Below are 17,902 nucleotides of genomic sequence, written 5' to 3'. Positions count from 1 at the left end.
ACACTCCCCACACACACTCATCCCAGCCGCACAGACTCATTACACTCCCCACACACTCATCCCAGCCGCACACACACATTACACTCACCACACACACTCATCCCAGCCGCACACACACATTAAACTCCCCACACGCACTCATCCCAGCCGCGCACACACATTACACTCCCCACACACACTCATCCCAGCCGCACACACACATTACACTCCCCACACACGCACTCATCCCAGCCGCACACACACATTACACTCCCCACACACACTCATCCCAGCCGCGCACACACATTACACTCCCCACACACACTCATCCCAGCCGCACACACACATTACACTCCCCACACACACTCATCCCAGCTGCACACACACATTACACTCCCCACACACACTCATCCCAGCCGCACACGCACATTACACTCCCCACACACACTCATCCCAGCCGCACATACACATTACACTTCCCACACACACTCATCCCAGCCGGACACACACATTACACTCCCCACACACACTCATCCCAGCCGCACACACACATTACACTCCCCACACACACTCATCCCAGCCGCACACACACATTACAATCCCCACACACACTCATCCCAGCCGCGCACACACATTACAATCCCCACACACACTCATCCCAGCCGCACAGACACATTACACTCCCCACACACACTCATCCCAGTCGCACACACACATTACACTCCCCACACACACTCATCCCAGCCGCACACACACATTACACTCCCCACACACGCACTCATCCCAGCCGCACACACACATCACACTCCCCACACACACTCATCCCAGCCGCACACACACATTACACTCCCCACACACGCACTCATCCCAGCCGCACACACACATTACACTCCCCACACACACTCATCCCAGCCGCACACACACATTACACTCCCCACACACACTCATCCCAGCCGCACACACACATTGCACTCCCCACACACACTCATCCCAGCCGCACAGACACATTACATTCCCCACACACACACTCATCCCAGCCGCACAGACACATTACACTCCCCACACACACTCATCCCAGCCGCACACACACATTACACTCCCCACACACACTCTCCCAGCCGCACACACACATTACACTCCCCACACGCACTCATCCCAGCCCAGCCACACACATTACACTCCCCACACACACTCATCCCCGCCGCACATACGCATTACACTTCCCACACACACTCATCCCAGCCGGACACACACAGTACACTCCCCACACACACTCATCCCAGCCGCACACACACATTACACTCCCCACACACACTCATCCCAGCCCCACACACACATTACACTCCCCACACACACTCATCCCAGCCGCACACACACATTACACTCCCCACACACACTCATCCCAGCCGCACAGACACTTTACACTCCCCGCACACGCACTCATCCCAGCCGCACACACACATTACACACCCCACACACACTCATCCCAGCCGCACACACACATTACACTCCCCCCACACACTCATCCCTGCCGCACAGACACATTTCACTCCCCACACACACTCATCCCAGCCGCACACACACATTACACTCCCCACACACACTCATCCCAGCCGCACAGACACATCACACTCCCCACACACACTCATCCCAGCCGCACAGACACATTGCACTCCCCACTCGCACTCATCCCAGCCGCACAGACACATTACACTCCCCGATCACACTCATCCCAGCCGCACACAGACATTACACTCCCCACACACACTCATCCCAGCCGCACACACACATTACACTCCCCACACACACTCATCCCAGCCGCACAGACACATTACACTCCCCACACACACTCATCCCAGCCGCACACACACATTACACTCCCCACACACACTCATCCCAGCCGCACACACACATTACACTCCCCACACACACTCACCCCAGCCGCACACACACATTACACTCCCCACACACACTCATCCCAGCCGCACAGACACATTACACTCCCCACACACACTCATCCCAGCCGCACACACACATTGCACTCCCCACACACACTCATCCCAGCCGCACACACACATTACACTCCCCACACACACTCATCCCAGCCGCACAGACTCATTACACTCCCCACACACTCATCCCAGCCGCACACACACATTACACTCACCACACACACTCATCCCAGCCGCTCACACACATTACACTCCCCACACGCACTCATCCCAGCCGCGCACACACATTACACTCCCCACACACACTCATCCCAGCCGCACACACACATTACACTCCCCACACACACTCATCCCAGCCGCACACACACATTACACTCCCCACACACACTCATCCCAGCCGCGCACACACATTACACTCCCCACACACACTCATCCCAGCCGCACACACACATTACACTCCCCACACACACTCATCCCAGCTGCACACACACATTACACTCCCCACACACACTCATCCCAGCCGCACAGACACATTACACTCCCCACACACACTCATCCCAGCCGCGCACACACATTACACTCCCCACACACACTCATCCCAGCCGCACACACACATTACACTCCCCACACACACTCATCCCAGCCACACACACACATTACACTCCCCACACACACTCATCCCAGCCGCACACGCACATTACACTCCCCACACACACTCATCCCAGCCGCACATACACATTACACTTCCCACACACACTCATCCCTGCCGGACACACACAATACACTCCCCACACACACTCATCCCAGCCGCACACACACATTACACTCCCCACACACACTCATCCCAGCCGCACACACACATTACAATCCCCACACACACTCATCCCAGCCGCGCACACACATTACAATCCCCACACACACTCATCCCAGCCGCACAGACACATTACACTCCACACACACACACTCATCCCAGCCGCACAGACACATTACACTCCCCACACACACTCATCCCAGTCGCACACACACATTACACTCTCCACACACACTCATCCCAGCCGCACACACACATTACACTCCCCACACACGCACTCATCCCAGCCGCACACACACATTACACTCCCCACACACACTCATCCCAGCCGCACACACACATTACACTCCCCACACACACTCATCCCAGCCGCACACACACATTACACTCCCCACACACACTCATCCCAGCCGCACAGACACATTACATTCCCCACACACACACTCATCCCAGCCGCACAGACTCATTACACTCCCCACACACTCATCCCAGCCGCACACACACATTACACTCACCACACACACTCATCCCAGCCGCACACACACATTACACTCCCCACACGCACTCATCCCAGCCGCGCACACACATTACACTCCCCACACACACTCATCCCAGCCGCGCACACACATTACACTCCCCACACACACTCATCCCAGCCGCACACACACATTACACTCCCCACACACACTCATCCCAGCCGCGCACACACATTACACTCCCCACACACACTCATCCCAGCCGCACACACACATTACACTCCCCACACACACTCATCCCAGCTGCACACACACATTACACTCCCCACACACACTCATCCCAGCCGCACAGACACATTACACTCCCCACACACACTCATCCCAGCCGCGCACACACATTACACTCCCCACACACACTCATCCCAGCCGCACACACACATTACACTCCCCACACACACTCATCCCAGCCACACACACACATTACACTCCCCACACACACTCATCCCAGCCGCACACGCACATTACACTCCCCACACACACTCATCCCAGCCGCACACACACATTACAATCCCCACACACACTCATCCCAGCCGCGCACACACATTACAATCCCCACACACACTCATCCCAGCCGCACACACACATTACACTCCCCACACACACACTCATCCCAGCCGCACAGACACATTACACTCCCCACACACACTCATCCCAGTCGCACACACACATTACACTCCCCACACACACTCATCCCAGCCGCACACACACATTACACTCCCCACACACGCACTCATCCCAGCCGCACACACACATCACACTCCCCACACACACTCATCCCAGCCGCACACACACATTACACTCCCCACACACGCACTCATCCCAGCCGCACACACACATTACACTCCCCACACACACTCATCCCAGCCGCACACACACATTACACTCCCCACACACACTCATCCCAGCCGCACACACACATTGCACTCCCCACACACACTCATCCCAGCCGCACAGACACATTACATTCCCCACACACACACTCATCCCAGCCGCACAGACACATTACACTCCCCACACACACTCATCCCAGCCGCACACACACAATACACTCCCCACACACACTCATCCCAGCCGCACACACACATTACACTCCCCACACGCACTCATCCCAGCCCAGCCACACACATTACACTCCCCACACACACTCATCCCCGCCGCACATACGCATTACACTTCCCACACACACTCATCCCAGCCGGACACACACAGTACACTCCCCACACACACTCATCCCAGCCGCACACACATTACACTCCCCACACACACTCATCCCAGCCCCACACACACATTACACTCCCCACACACACTCATCCCAGCCGCACACACACATTACACTCCCCACACACACTCATCCCAGCCGCACAGACACATTACACTCCCCGCACACGCACTCATCCCAGCCGCACACACACATTACTCACCCCACACACACTCATCCCAGCCGCACACACACATTACACTCCCCCCACACACTCATCCCAGCCGCACACACACATTTCACTCCCCACACACACTCATCCCAGCCGCACACACACATTACACTCCCCACACACACTCATCCCAGCCGCACAGACACATCACACTCCCCACACACACTCATCCCAGCCGCACAGACACATCACACTCCCGACACACACTCATCCCAGCCGGACACACACATTGCACTCCCCACTCGCACTCATCCCAGCCGCACAGACACATTACACTCCCCACACACACTCATCCCAGCCGCGCACACACATTACACTCCCCACACACACTCATCCCAGCCGCACACACACATTACACTCCCCACACACACTCATCCCAGCCGCACAGACACATTACACTCCCCACACACACTCATCCCAGCCGCACACACACATTACACTCCCCACACACACTCATCCCAGCCGCACACACACATTACACTCCCCACACACACTCACCCCAGCCGCACACACACATTACACTCCCCACACACACTCATCCCAGCCGCACAGACACATTACACTCCCCACACACACTCATCCCAGCCGCACACACACATTACACTCCCCACACACACTCATCCCAGCCCACACACACATTACACTCCCCACACACACTCATCCCAGCCGCACACACACATTACACTCCCCACACACACTCATCCCAGCCGCACACACACATTACACTCCCCACACACACTCATCCCAGCCACACACACACATTACACTCCCCACAAACACTCATCCCAGCCGCACACACACATTACACTCCACACACACGCACTCATCCCAGCCGCACACACACATCACACTCCCCACACACACTCATCCCAGCCGCACACACACATTACACTCCCCACACACGCACTCATCCCAGCCGCACACACACATTACACTCCCCACACACACTCATCCCAGCCGCACACACACATTACACTCCCCACACACACTCATCCCAGCCGCACACACACATTACACTCCCCACACACACTCATCCCCGACGCACATACGCATTACACTTCCCACACACACTCATCCCAGCCGCACACACACATTACACTCCCCACACACACTCATCCCAGCCGCACACACACATTACACTCCCCACACACACTCACCCCAGCCGGACACACACATTACACTCCCCACACACACTCACCCCAGCCGGACACACACATTACACTCCCCACACACACTCATCCCAGCCGCACACACACATTACACTCCCCACACACACTCATCCCAGCCGCACACACACATTACACTCCCCACACACACTCATCCCAGCCGCACACACACTTTACACTCCCCACACACACTCATCCCAGCCGCACAGACACATTACATTCCCCACACACACACTCATCCCAGCCGCACAGACTCATTACACTCCCCACACACACTCATCCCAGCCGTACACACACATTACACTCCCCACACACACTCATCCCAGCCGCACACACACATTACACTCCCCCCACACACTCATCCCAGCCACACACACACATTACACTCCCCACACGCACTCATCCCAGCCGCGCACACACATTACACTCCCCACACACACTCATCCCAGCCGCACACACACATTACACTCCCCACACGCACTCATCCCAGCCGCGCACACACATTACACTCCCCACACACACTCATCCCAGCCGCGCACACACATTACACTCCCCACACACACTCATCCCAGCCGCACACACACATTACACACTCCCCACACACACTCATCCCAGCCGCACACTCACATTACACTCCCCACACACACTCATCCCAGCCGCACACACACATTACACTCCCCGCACACACTCATCCCAGCCGCACACACACATTACACTCCCCACACACACTCATCCCAGCCGCACACACACATTACACTCCCCACACACACTCATCCCAGCCGCACACACACATTACACTCCCCACACACGCACTCATCCCAGCCGCACACACACATTACACTCCCCACACACACTCATCCCAGCCGCACACACACATTACACTCCCCACACACGCACTCATCCCAGCCGCACACACACATTACACTCCCCACACGCACTCATCCCAGCCGCACACACACATTACACTCCCCACACACACTCATCCCAGCCACACACACACATTACACTCCCCACACACACTCATCCCAGCCGCACACACACATTACACTCCCCGCACACACTCATCCCAGCCGCGCACACACATTACACTCCCCACACACACTCATCCCAGCCGCACACACACATTACATTCCCCACACACACACTCATCCCAGCCGCACACACACATTACACTCCCCACACACACACTCATCCCAGCCGCACACACACATTACACTCCCCACACGCACTCATCCCAGCCGCACACACACATTACACTCCCCACACACACTCATCCCAGCCACACACACACATTACACTCCCCACACACACTCATCCCAGCCGCACACACACATTACACTCCCCGCACACACTCATCCCAGCCGCGCACACACATTACACTCCCCACACACACTCATCCCAGCCGCACACACACATTACATTCCCCACACACACACTCATCCCAGCCGCACACACACATTACACTCCCCACACACACTCATCCCAGCCGCGCACACACATTACACTCCCCACACACACTCATCCCAGCCACACACACACATTACGCTCCCCACACACACTCATCCCAGCCACACACACACATTACACTCCCCGCACACACTCATCCCAGCCACACACACACATTACACTCCCCACACACACTCATCCCAGCCACACACACACATTACACTCCCCACACACACCATCGCAGACAACAAGGTGACACTGGTTGTGCGGGAGCACGCCCATCCCGCTGATACGTTCGCTGGGGCCAGAGGGCACCTCGGGGGGTGGGGGACTGGGGGGACACCTATACGACCCGTGACTCTGTGTCCACAGTGCGCTGTCAGCAGTGTGCGCAGCTACGTGGCGGCCTTGCCGGCTGCGGCAATGGTCTTCCGTGCCTGGCCACCTCCTGGCCACCCCCCGCTATCCCCCCCCCCCCCCCCCCCCCCGGCCCTGGCAGAAGCCCCCGGTCAGCGGCACAACTGTCAGCAAACTATGGCGATGTTGGACACTTTCCGTACCCCCCCCCCTCTCCCTCCGCAGCCGCCACGCCGGTTTCACGATTTTTAAAACACAAGCGAACCGCGCCGTCGGGAACTCGGCCCATCGGAGACGGAGAATCACAGAAGCCCTGGAAAGTACCGGGTCGGGCCCGCTAATAGTAAGCAAGCGGTGCTTACCATACGTGCGGAGTGAAATGCATTGACGCCGCTGTCGAGATGACGGAGAATCGCGATTTGGCGTCAAATTGGCGCCGGCGAGATGATGGTGTTGGAAGCTATTCTCCGCCCAATAGTCTTTCCCGACTTCGGCGTCACCCAATCCCGCCCCATATATTAGCATATCCCATCTGGGAACTCTTCCTGTCACAGAGTGGGGCTTGAACAACAATAACTTGCATTTCCATAGTAACTTCAGCACAGCCAAATCTCCCACGGTGCATTATGGGAAAGGCCATCAAACCACAATTTGACAACCACACGCAACAGAATCGGGTTGCTGGGATCGGTCTCCAAAAGCCTGGCCAGAGGAGCTTGTTTTAAACAGTATATTTAAAGGGGGAGCGAGAAGCAGGGAGGTTTCGGGAGGAAATTCCCAGATTCCCAGATCGGGCAAGCAATGGTCGAGTGATGAAAATCTGGGTTGTCAAGAAGCCACAATTGGAAGGGCGCAGAGAACTTGGAGGACTGAGAGGTTTGAAGAGGTTACAGAGAAAGAGGGAGGGGGGGGCGAGGCCATGGAGGAATTTATAAACAAGGATGAGAATTTTTAATTGGATATTTTGCTTGACCCGAGAGCCAATGATGGTCAGCGGGCGCATGGCCTCTCCTGACTGGCCTATGAGACTGATAACTGAGCTCAGATTCCTTTTTTAAAATAAATTTAGAGTACCCAATTCATTTTGTCCAATTAAGGGGCAATTTAGCGTGGCCAATCCACCTACCCTGCACATCTTTGGGTTGTGGGGGTGAAACCCACGCAAACACGGGGAGAATGCGCAAGCTCCACACGGACAGTGACCCAGAGCCGGGATCGAACTTGGCACCTCGGCGCCGTGAGGCAGCAGGGCTAACCACTGCGCCACCGTGCTGCCCTTGAACTGAGCTAAGATGGATATTATTAATGAATGGTTTTGAGCTCTCTCAGGGAGAGGCTAAGAGAGAATTTGGGAGTGATTGAATGATTTAACACTGCATTAACAGCTTGCCAATCACATATCCAGTCAATACACAGCAGAGTTTGACCAACTATAGATTGTGTGAGTTAAATATGTCTAGGTTCATTTGCTTTTTAAATGAGTTTCTTCCTCCCTTAATTCTACATATTTATATTTTACAATTTGTGGGTTTTTATTCCTGCTTCATATTATCCATCCAGTGCGTGTTGTCGGGTCACAGTGCAAAGGTCACAGCGGCAAAGTTCAAGTGTTATTATCGAGAAGCCGTCACAGGAAGCCACGACAGAACAATCAGGGTCTGGGACCTGAGCAAAACTGCCTGTGAGTAAGTTTCCTTTATTCCTGGTTTTATAAGTTGTTGACCAGAAAGGGTGTACGTGTCCCTCACCACCTCCTGTAAACCGCTTTCTCGATTCTCACCCCCTCTCTGACCTTCTCCAGCTTTCTCGCACCTCTCTCGTTGTCTCTCCTGGGTTTTTTTTAAATGAAGACAGAATCATAGAATCCCTACAGTGCAGAAGGAGGCCATTGGGGCCAACGGGTCTGTGCTGTCCCTCTGAAATAACAACCCCTCCAAGCCCACTGCCGCGCCCTATATCCGTAACCTCACCTAACCTGCACATCTTTGGACAAGTGGGAGGAAACCGGAGCACCCGGAGGAAACCCACGCAGACACGGGGAGAACGTGCAGACTCCGCACCGACAGTGACCCAGCGGGGAATCGAACCTGGGACCCTGTGCTGGCGACTGTGCCTTTTTAAAATTCATTTACGGGATGTGGGCATCTCTGGTTAGGCCAGCATTTATCACCCATTTCTAGTTGCCCTTCAGAAGGTGGCGATGAGATTCCTTCATGAACTGCTGCAGTCCTTGAGGTGTAGGTACACCCACTGTGCTGTTAGGGAGGGAGTTCCAGGGTGTTGTCCCAGCGACAGTGAAGGAACGGCCGATATATTTCCAAGTCAGGGTGGTGAGTGACTCGGAGGGGAACCTCCAGGTGGTGGGGTCCCCAGGTATCTGCTGCCCTTGTCCTTCTAGGTGGCAGTGGTCGTGGGTTTGGAAGGCGCTGTCTAAGGAACCTTGGAGAGTTACTGCAGTGCATCTTGTAGATGGTACACACGGCTGCCACTGTTTTTCGGTGGTGGAGGGTTTGAATGTTTATAGAAGGAGGAGCAATCAAGCGGGCTGCATTGTCCTGGATGGTGTTGAGCTTCTTGAGTGTTGTTGGAGCTGCACTCGTCCAGGCAAGTGGAGAGCATACCATCACACTCCTGACTTGTGCCTTGTAGATGGTGGACAGGCTTTGCGGAGCCAGGAGGTGAGTTACTCACTGCAGGATTCCCAGCCTTTGACCATCCATCGTAGAATCATAGAATCATAGATGTTTACAGCATGGGAAACAGGCTCTTCGGCCCAGCTTGTCCCTGCCGCCCAGTTTCTATCACTATGCTAGTCTCACTTGCCCACATTTGGCCCATATCCCTCTATACCCACCCTGCCCATGTAACTGTCTAACTGCTTTGTAAAGGAAATAATTGTACCTGCCTCTACCACTGCCCCTGGCAGCCCGTCCCAGATGCTCATCACCCTCTGCGTGAAAGAAATTCCCCCTCTGGTCTCTTTTGTATCTCTCCCCTCTCACCTTAAACCTCTGCCCTCTCGATCTAGACTCCTCTACCTTTGGGAAAAGATGTTGACTATCTCCCTTACCTATGCTCCTCATTGTTTTATAGACCTCCATAAGTTCACCCCTAAGCCTCCCATGCTCCAGGGAAAACAGTCCCAGCCTATCCAGCCTCTCCTTAGAGCTCAGAAAGTCCCGGTAGCATCCAAGTAAATCTCTTCTGCACTCTTTCTAGTTTCACAATATCCTTCCCGTAATAGGATGACCAGAACTGAACACAGTATTAATGTGGCTGGGTCCAGTTCAGTTTCTGATCAATGGTAACCCCCAGGATGTTGATTGTGGGGGATTCAGCGATGGTAATGCCATTGAATGTCAAGGGGCGGTGGTTAGATCCTCTCTTGTAGGAGATGGTCATTGCCTGGCACTTGTGTGGCGTGAATATAACTGGTCACTTGTCAGACCAAACCTGGATATTGTCCAGATCTTGCTGCATTTGGACATGGACTGCTTCATTATCTGAGGAGTCGCGAATGGTGCTGAACATTGTGCAGCCATCCGCAAACCCCATTTCTGACCTTATGCTGGAAGGCAGGTCGTTGATGGAAGCAGCTGAAGATGGTTGGGCCTCGGACACTACCCTGAGGAACTCCTGCAGTGATGTCCTGGAGCTGAGATGATTGACCTCCAACAATCACAGCCATTTTCCTTTGTGCCGGGTATGACTCCATCCAGCGGAGAGTGTTCCCCCTGATTCCCATGGACTCCAGTTTAGCTCGGGCTCCTTGATGCCACACTCGGTCAAATGCTGCCTTGATGTCAAAGGGCAGTCACTCTCACCTCACCTCTGGCATTCAGCTCTTTTGTCCATGTTTGAACCAAGGCTGCAATGAGGTCAGGAGCTCAGTGACCCTGGCGGAACCCAAACTGAGCATCCGTGAGCAGGTTATTGCTGAGTAAGTGCTGCTTGATAGCACTGTTGATGACCCCGTCTCTCACTTTGCTGATGATGGAGAGTAGACTGATAGGATGGTGATTGGCTGGGTTGGATTTGTCCTGTTTCTTGTGTACAGGACACACCTGGGTAATTTTCCACATTGCCGGGTAGATGCCAGTGTTGTAGCTGTACTGGAACAGCTTGGCTAGGGGGTGCGGCAAGTTCTGGAGCACAAGTCTTCAAGTACTATTGCCGGGATATTGTCAGGGCCCACAGCCTTTGCAGTGTCCAGTACCTTCAGCTGCTTCTTGATATCACGTGGAGTGAATCTTATGAAAAAATGAATGAAAATCGCTTATTGTCACAAGTAGGCTTCAAATGAAGTTACTGTGAAAAGCCCCTAGTCGCCACATTCCGGCGCCTGTTCGGGGAGGCTGGTACGGGAATTGAACCGTGCTGCTGGCCTGCCTTGGTCTGCTTTCAAAGCCAGCGATTTAGCCCTGTGCTAAACCAGTGCTGGGGACCTCCGGAGGAGACCGAGATGGATCATCCACTAGGCACTTCTGGCTGAAGATTGTTGTGAATGCCTCAGCCTTGTCTTTTGCACGTATGTGCTGAGCTCCTCCATTATTGAGGATGGGGGTATTTGTGGACCCCCCTCTTCCAGTGAGTTGTTTGATTGTCCACCACCATTCACAGCTGGATGTGGCAGGACTGCAGAGCTTGAATCTGATGTGTTGGTTGTGGAATCGCTTGGCTGTGTTACTTGCTGCTCCCGCTGTTTTGCACAAAGTAGTCCTGTGTTGTTGCTTCACCAGGTTGACACCTCATTGTTCGGTCTGCCTGATATTGCTCCTGGCTCTCCTACACTCTTCATTGAACTAAGGTTGATCCCCTGGCTGGGTGGTAATGGTAGAGTGAGGGATACGCTGGGCCATGAGATTGCAGATTGTGGTTGATACAATTCTGCTGCTGCTGATGGCCCACAGCGCCTCCTGGAGGCCCAGTCTTGAGTTGCTAGATCTGTTTAAAGTCTATCCCATTTAGCATGGTGGTAGTGCCACACAACACGATGGAGGGTATCCTCAATGTGAAGGCGGGACATTGTCTCCACAAGGACTATGCGGTGGTCACTTCTGCCAATACTGTCAGGGACAGATGCATCTGCAGCAGGCAGGTTGGTGAGGGTGAGGTCAAGTATGTTTTCCCCTCTTGTTGGTTCCCTCACCACCTGTTACAGTCCCAGTCTAGCGGCTCCATCCTTCAGGACCCGGCCAGCTCGGTCTGTGATGGTGTTACCGAGCCACTCTTGGTGATGGTCATTGAAGTCCCCACCCAGAGTATATTCTGCTCCCTTGTCACACTCAGTGCTTCCTCCAAGTGGTGCTGAGCATGGAGGAGCACTGATTCATCAGCTAACGGTGTGTGGTACGTGGTAATCAGCAGGAGGTTTCCTTGCTCATGTTTAACCTGAAGCCGTGAGACTTCATGGGGTCCAGAGTCGATGTTGAGGACTCCCAGGGCAACTCCCTCCCGACTATATACCACTGTGTCGGCCCCTCTGCTGGGTCTGTCCTGTACCCCACTGTGCCACCACCCCTGCTGGGTCTGTCCTGTATACCACTGTGCCGGTCCCTCTGCTGGGTCTGTCCTGCCGGTGAGACAGGACATACCCAGGAATGGTGATAGTGGTGTCTGGGACATTGTCTGTAAGGTATAATTCTGTGAGTATGGCCATGTCAGGCTTGACTACTCTGTGAGACAGCTCTCCCAACATCGGCACAAGCCCCCAGATGTTAGTGAGGAGGACTTTGGAGTGTCAACAGGGCCGTTGAGATCCATTCACCTTTTTGTCCTCTTCTCTCCCCCCCCCCCCCCCGGCACCCCCACATTGTCTGCCTCTCCTCCCTATTTCTGTTTCCCCTCCTCCACCCTTACTGTTATATTCCTGATAGTCAGTTGGTGATAGTCAGGGGTGACACGGTAAAACAGTGGTTAGCACTGCTGCTTCACAGCCCGAGGGTCCCAGGTTCGATTCCCGGCTTGGGTCACTGTCTGTGCGGAGTCTGCACGTTCTCCCCGTGTGTGCGTGGGTTTAGTCCGGGTGCTCCGGTTTCCTCCCACAGTCCAAAGATGTGCAGGTTGGGTGGATTGGCCATGATAAATTGCCCCTCAGTGTCCAAAAAGTTAGGTTAGGTTATGGGGATAGGGTGGGATTAAGTAGGGTGCTCTTTCCAAGGGCCCTTGCATACTTGATACTATCAGCATCAACGGGGCCGAGGTGGAGATGGTTAGCAGTTTCAAATTCCTAGGGGTGCACATCTCCAAAAATCTGTCCTGGTCCACCCACGTCGACGATACCACCAAGAAAGCACAACAGCGCCTATACTTCCTTAGGAAACTAAGGAAATTCAGCATGTCCACATTGATACTTACTAGTTTTTACAGATGCACCATAGAAAGCATCCTATTTGGCTGCATCACAGCCTGGTACGGCAACTGCTCGGCCTACGACTGGAAGAAATTACAGAGAGATGTGGACACAGCCCAGTCCATCACACGAACCTGCCTCCCATCCATTGACTCCATCCACACCACCTGCTGCCTGGGGAAAGCGGGCAGCATAATCAAAGATCCCTCCAACCCGGCTTACTCACTCTTCCATCTTCTTCCATCGGGCAGGAGATACAGAAGTCTGAGAACACGCACGAACAGACTCAAAAACAGCTTCTTCCCCACTGTCACCAGACTCCTAAACGACTCTCTTTTGGACTGAACTGATCTCTTCACACATCTTCTCTACTGAGTAGTACTACACTCCGTCTGCTTCACCCGATGCTGGTGCCTATGTGTTTACATTGTGTATTTATGGGTGTCCTATGTTTTTTCATGAATGGAATGATCTGTCTGGACCGTACGCTGAACAATACTTTTCACTGTACCTCCGCATACGTGACAACAAACCCAAATCTAAATTCAACCGGGGGGATAATCGATGTCTGGTTTTGGGCGTATTTAGTGAGATGTTTTTGGCCGTCTGCAGCACTGGGAAAGATTTCATAGAATTTACAGTGCCGAAGGAGGCCATTCGGCCCATCGAGTCTGCACAGGCTCTTGGAAAGAGCACCCTACCCAAGGTCCACACCTCCACCCTATCCCCATAACCCAGTAACCCCACCCAACACTCAGGGCAATTTTGGACACGAAGGGCAATTTATCATGGCCCAATCCACCTAACCTGCACATCTTTGGACTGTGGGAGGAAACCGGAGCACCCGGAGGAAACCCACGCACACACGGGGAGGATGTGCAGACTCCGCACAGACAGTGACCCAAGCTGGAATCGAACCTGGGACCCTGGAGCTGTGAAGCAATTGTGCTATCCACAATGCTGCCGTGCTTCCCTGCCGTGAATAGATGCCGCTATTCAATGGCACTTTGCCATTTGTTTTGGCCTTGGGGAGTTTCTCTTCATCGAGGTCGCACGAGTCATTTCCTGCCGGCCTCGGGGACGGCAGCGGTTCAAGACGGCAACTCACCACCAGCTTCTGAAGGGCAAGTAGGGTTGGGCAACAAATGCTGGCCTAACCCACGACCATAAATTACCATAAATTAATTTTTAAAAATCCGGGCTACCTTTGCCAATCATATTCGCTGAATCTATATATAGATTGAAATGACCCATGATTATCACTGTACCTTTCTCACAAACCCCCAATATTTCTTTCTGTACACCCTGTCCAACAGTGTGGTTACTGTCAGGGGCCCTATAAACTGTCGTGTTAAGCACACTGAGATAACACTGGCTGCAACTGGATGCAGCTTTAACTGAAAGATACTCCAGACCTTGAAGTTAGTTCAATTTGATTTATTAAAACTGTCACACAGTTAGCACAGTTCTCTGTGAGTTCGACTCTCTGCTAACCTAAGTGTGATTACTCTGTCTGACTGAACCAGACTAGCTCTTAGCCACGTGCTGGAGGCGTTTATGTGATATATACACCCTGACTCACTCTGTAGATGTCCCCAGTGGAAAGAGGTGGAGTGTGAGTGCCTCGTGCCTTTTATAGTGGGAAACCATCCCCAAGTGTTCTGCCTGCTGATTGGTTATGTCCATAACCAATAATGAACACAACTCTGTGTTCATTAGCTGCCTGTCTGTATCTCATTATGTGCATGTCTGCATAATCATGATATAAACCACTCCTAGAAGTGATTTCCTCCTTTACTATTTCTCATCTCTTGTCCAAATTGATTCTACACCTCAATCTCCAGAACTAAGGTAATCTCTCCAAAAGTCATCAATGTCTCCGTTAATTAACAGAGCTCTCCCTGTACCTTCTCCGAGCTTCCTGTGCTTCTCAAACATCTGGTCTCCTTCAGGTCCCAGTCTTTGTCATCCTGCAATCGTACCTCTGGAATGGCTATCAGATCATATATATTTATTTCTACTTGCACCATCAATTCCTCTGTTGGTCATGAGTGTGACCTGCAATCAGATAGGGAGCCTTTAGTGCTGTCTTTTTATTTTTTTTGTAAGCTCTAGCCTTACCTGTGGGTGCACTCTTCAGGCTTGTGAACTCTGTCCCTTCCTGCCATACTCTGATCATCACTTGTTATTCCTATGCGTGTTTGTGAGCATGTGTGTGCATGCCTATCTGGGTGCGTGCGTGTGTTTGTGCACGTGTGTGTGCATGACTATCTGTGTGTTTGTATATGTGTGTTTGGGTGTGTGTGCATGCCTATGTGGGCACGTTTGTGTATGTGTTTGTGCATGTGTGGTTACGTGTGTGCATGCCTATGTGTGCGCATTTGTGTATGTGTGCGCCTGTGTGTTTGCACGTTTGTTTATGTGTGTTTGTGCATATGTGTGCGTGCATCTGTTGTGTTACTTATCCATTAGTTTGGAGCTGTTGAGGTTTGGCCCAATTGAAAGTCTTTGTGCTACAATCAGTAGATTTGTGTCAGCTAAGCAATATTCAGAAACTAAAGCTGGTAAATGGAGCTAAAGTAAAGATTATCCACAATTGACCTGAATAGTGGAATGGGCTGGAGGGGGGGAATGGCCTCCTCCTGTTACTCACTAACTCCCAGATATCCATCACTTTGTGCATATAAATTAAAAATCCAACACCTTTTGTCAGTCACGATTTAGATTTGAGCTTGGGACATGCTGTCAGGAATCCAGTATCTTGTATATAAATCATTCAAACCTTTTTGTAAGATTACAGCCTGCAGCTTAATCATAGCCCTGGCATCCAATATCCAGAACGGTGAAGTGATGATGAGTTCCAACCTTTCCCAATGTGATGAACGGTTACTGTAACACTGTACCCTTATCAGCATGTAAGGTGATGTCCCCTTTAAGACCGGGCTTGGAACCCTGGGGACTCCGCCTCCGGCTCCACCCATCTGGGAGCCGTATATAAGGGGCCGCCTTGTGGGCAGTGCAGCAGTTAGCACACGGCTCGGCTCGAGTCTAGTTCTTAATTTATTAAAGCCTTCTTTACTGTTTACACTCTAAGCGTCGTTATTGAGGGTACTACACCCAGGAAAATGATTTATATTTTCTGGGATCAATTGAGAAGGTTTCATCCTCAGTGCTGCCAATAACTCAGGCGTGATTAAATCCTTCTGGGTTTGAGAGTATTTGAGGTGAAGGTTTGAATTCCATCTGGAGGTGTTTTTTTGTTCCCTGATCAATCTGTTACTCCCTCCTGTTGTGCCAGGTATCCACTCGATCCCAGTCCTCTCTCGCTGCAGTGACGTTGTTTGTTCAGACTCCTTCATCATCAGTGGTCACTTTGACAAGAAGGTCCGCCTGTGGGATTCGAGGTAAGGGGGTTTGCGAGGGTCTCTGGGTCTGGTGAGGGATGGTTGACTGGAGTGCACCATGGGAAGCCCATCCAATTCAACGCCCAATGGTACGGAGCTAACTTGCCGCCTTTCACACCCCCTCACAATGCCCCAAAGCGCTTCACGGCCACTTTGAGGTCTCGTCACTTGTAATGTAGGAAGTGTGAGGGAACAATTTTCACAGGGGACGCTCCCACAGGCAGTGATGTGATAATGACCAGAACAGTGGTGTTCCGTAGGCTCATTCAGAGTCCAGGGATTTAGGGATGAGGAATTAATGTTGGCCGAGCCGGCGATGCCCCAATCCCGTAAACGAATAAAAACAAACATCGGACTCGAATCGTTATCTTGATTTCTCTATCCACAGATGCTGCCAGACTTGCTGGGTATTTCCAAAACTTTCTGCTTAGGTTTATTGTTGGCAGTTAAGCGATAAATATTGGCACAG

At 52.7% G+C, this 17,902-nt stretch overlaps 1 protein-coding gene across 3 annotated transcripts in view; it reads left to right on the top strand.

The window, feature by feature from the left end:
• The window catches only part of LOC140392130 (autophagy-related protein 16-like), a 210,785-nt gene that overhangs the window by 176,814 nt on the left and 16,069 nt on the right, over nucleotides 1-17,902 (top strand). For all 3 annotated transcript variants that reach the window (XM_072477454.1, XM_072477453.1, XM_072477455.1), the window contains 2 exons: nucleotides 9,238-9,358; nucleotides 17,328-17,433. In XM_072477454.1, coding sequence (XP_072333555.1) covers nucleotides 9,238-9,358; nucleotides 17,328-17,433 — 227 coding nt within the window. The remainder of the gene's footprint in view (nucleotides 1-9,237; nucleotides 9,359-17,327; nucleotides 17,434-17,902) is intronic.

This window comes from Scyliorhinus torazame, chromosome 15, assembly GCF_047496885.1.
Source record: "Scyliorhinus torazame isolate Kashiwa2021f chromosome 15, sScyTor2.1, whole genome shotgun sequence".
Taxonomy (NCBI): domain Eukaryota; kingdom Metazoa; phylum Chordata; class Chondrichthyes; order Carcharhiniformes; family Scyliorhinidae; genus Scyliorhinus; species Scyliorhinus torazame.
The sequence above is the reverse complement of the archived record's forward strand: the minus strand, read 5'-3'. Positions and strand labels throughout refer to the sequence as shown.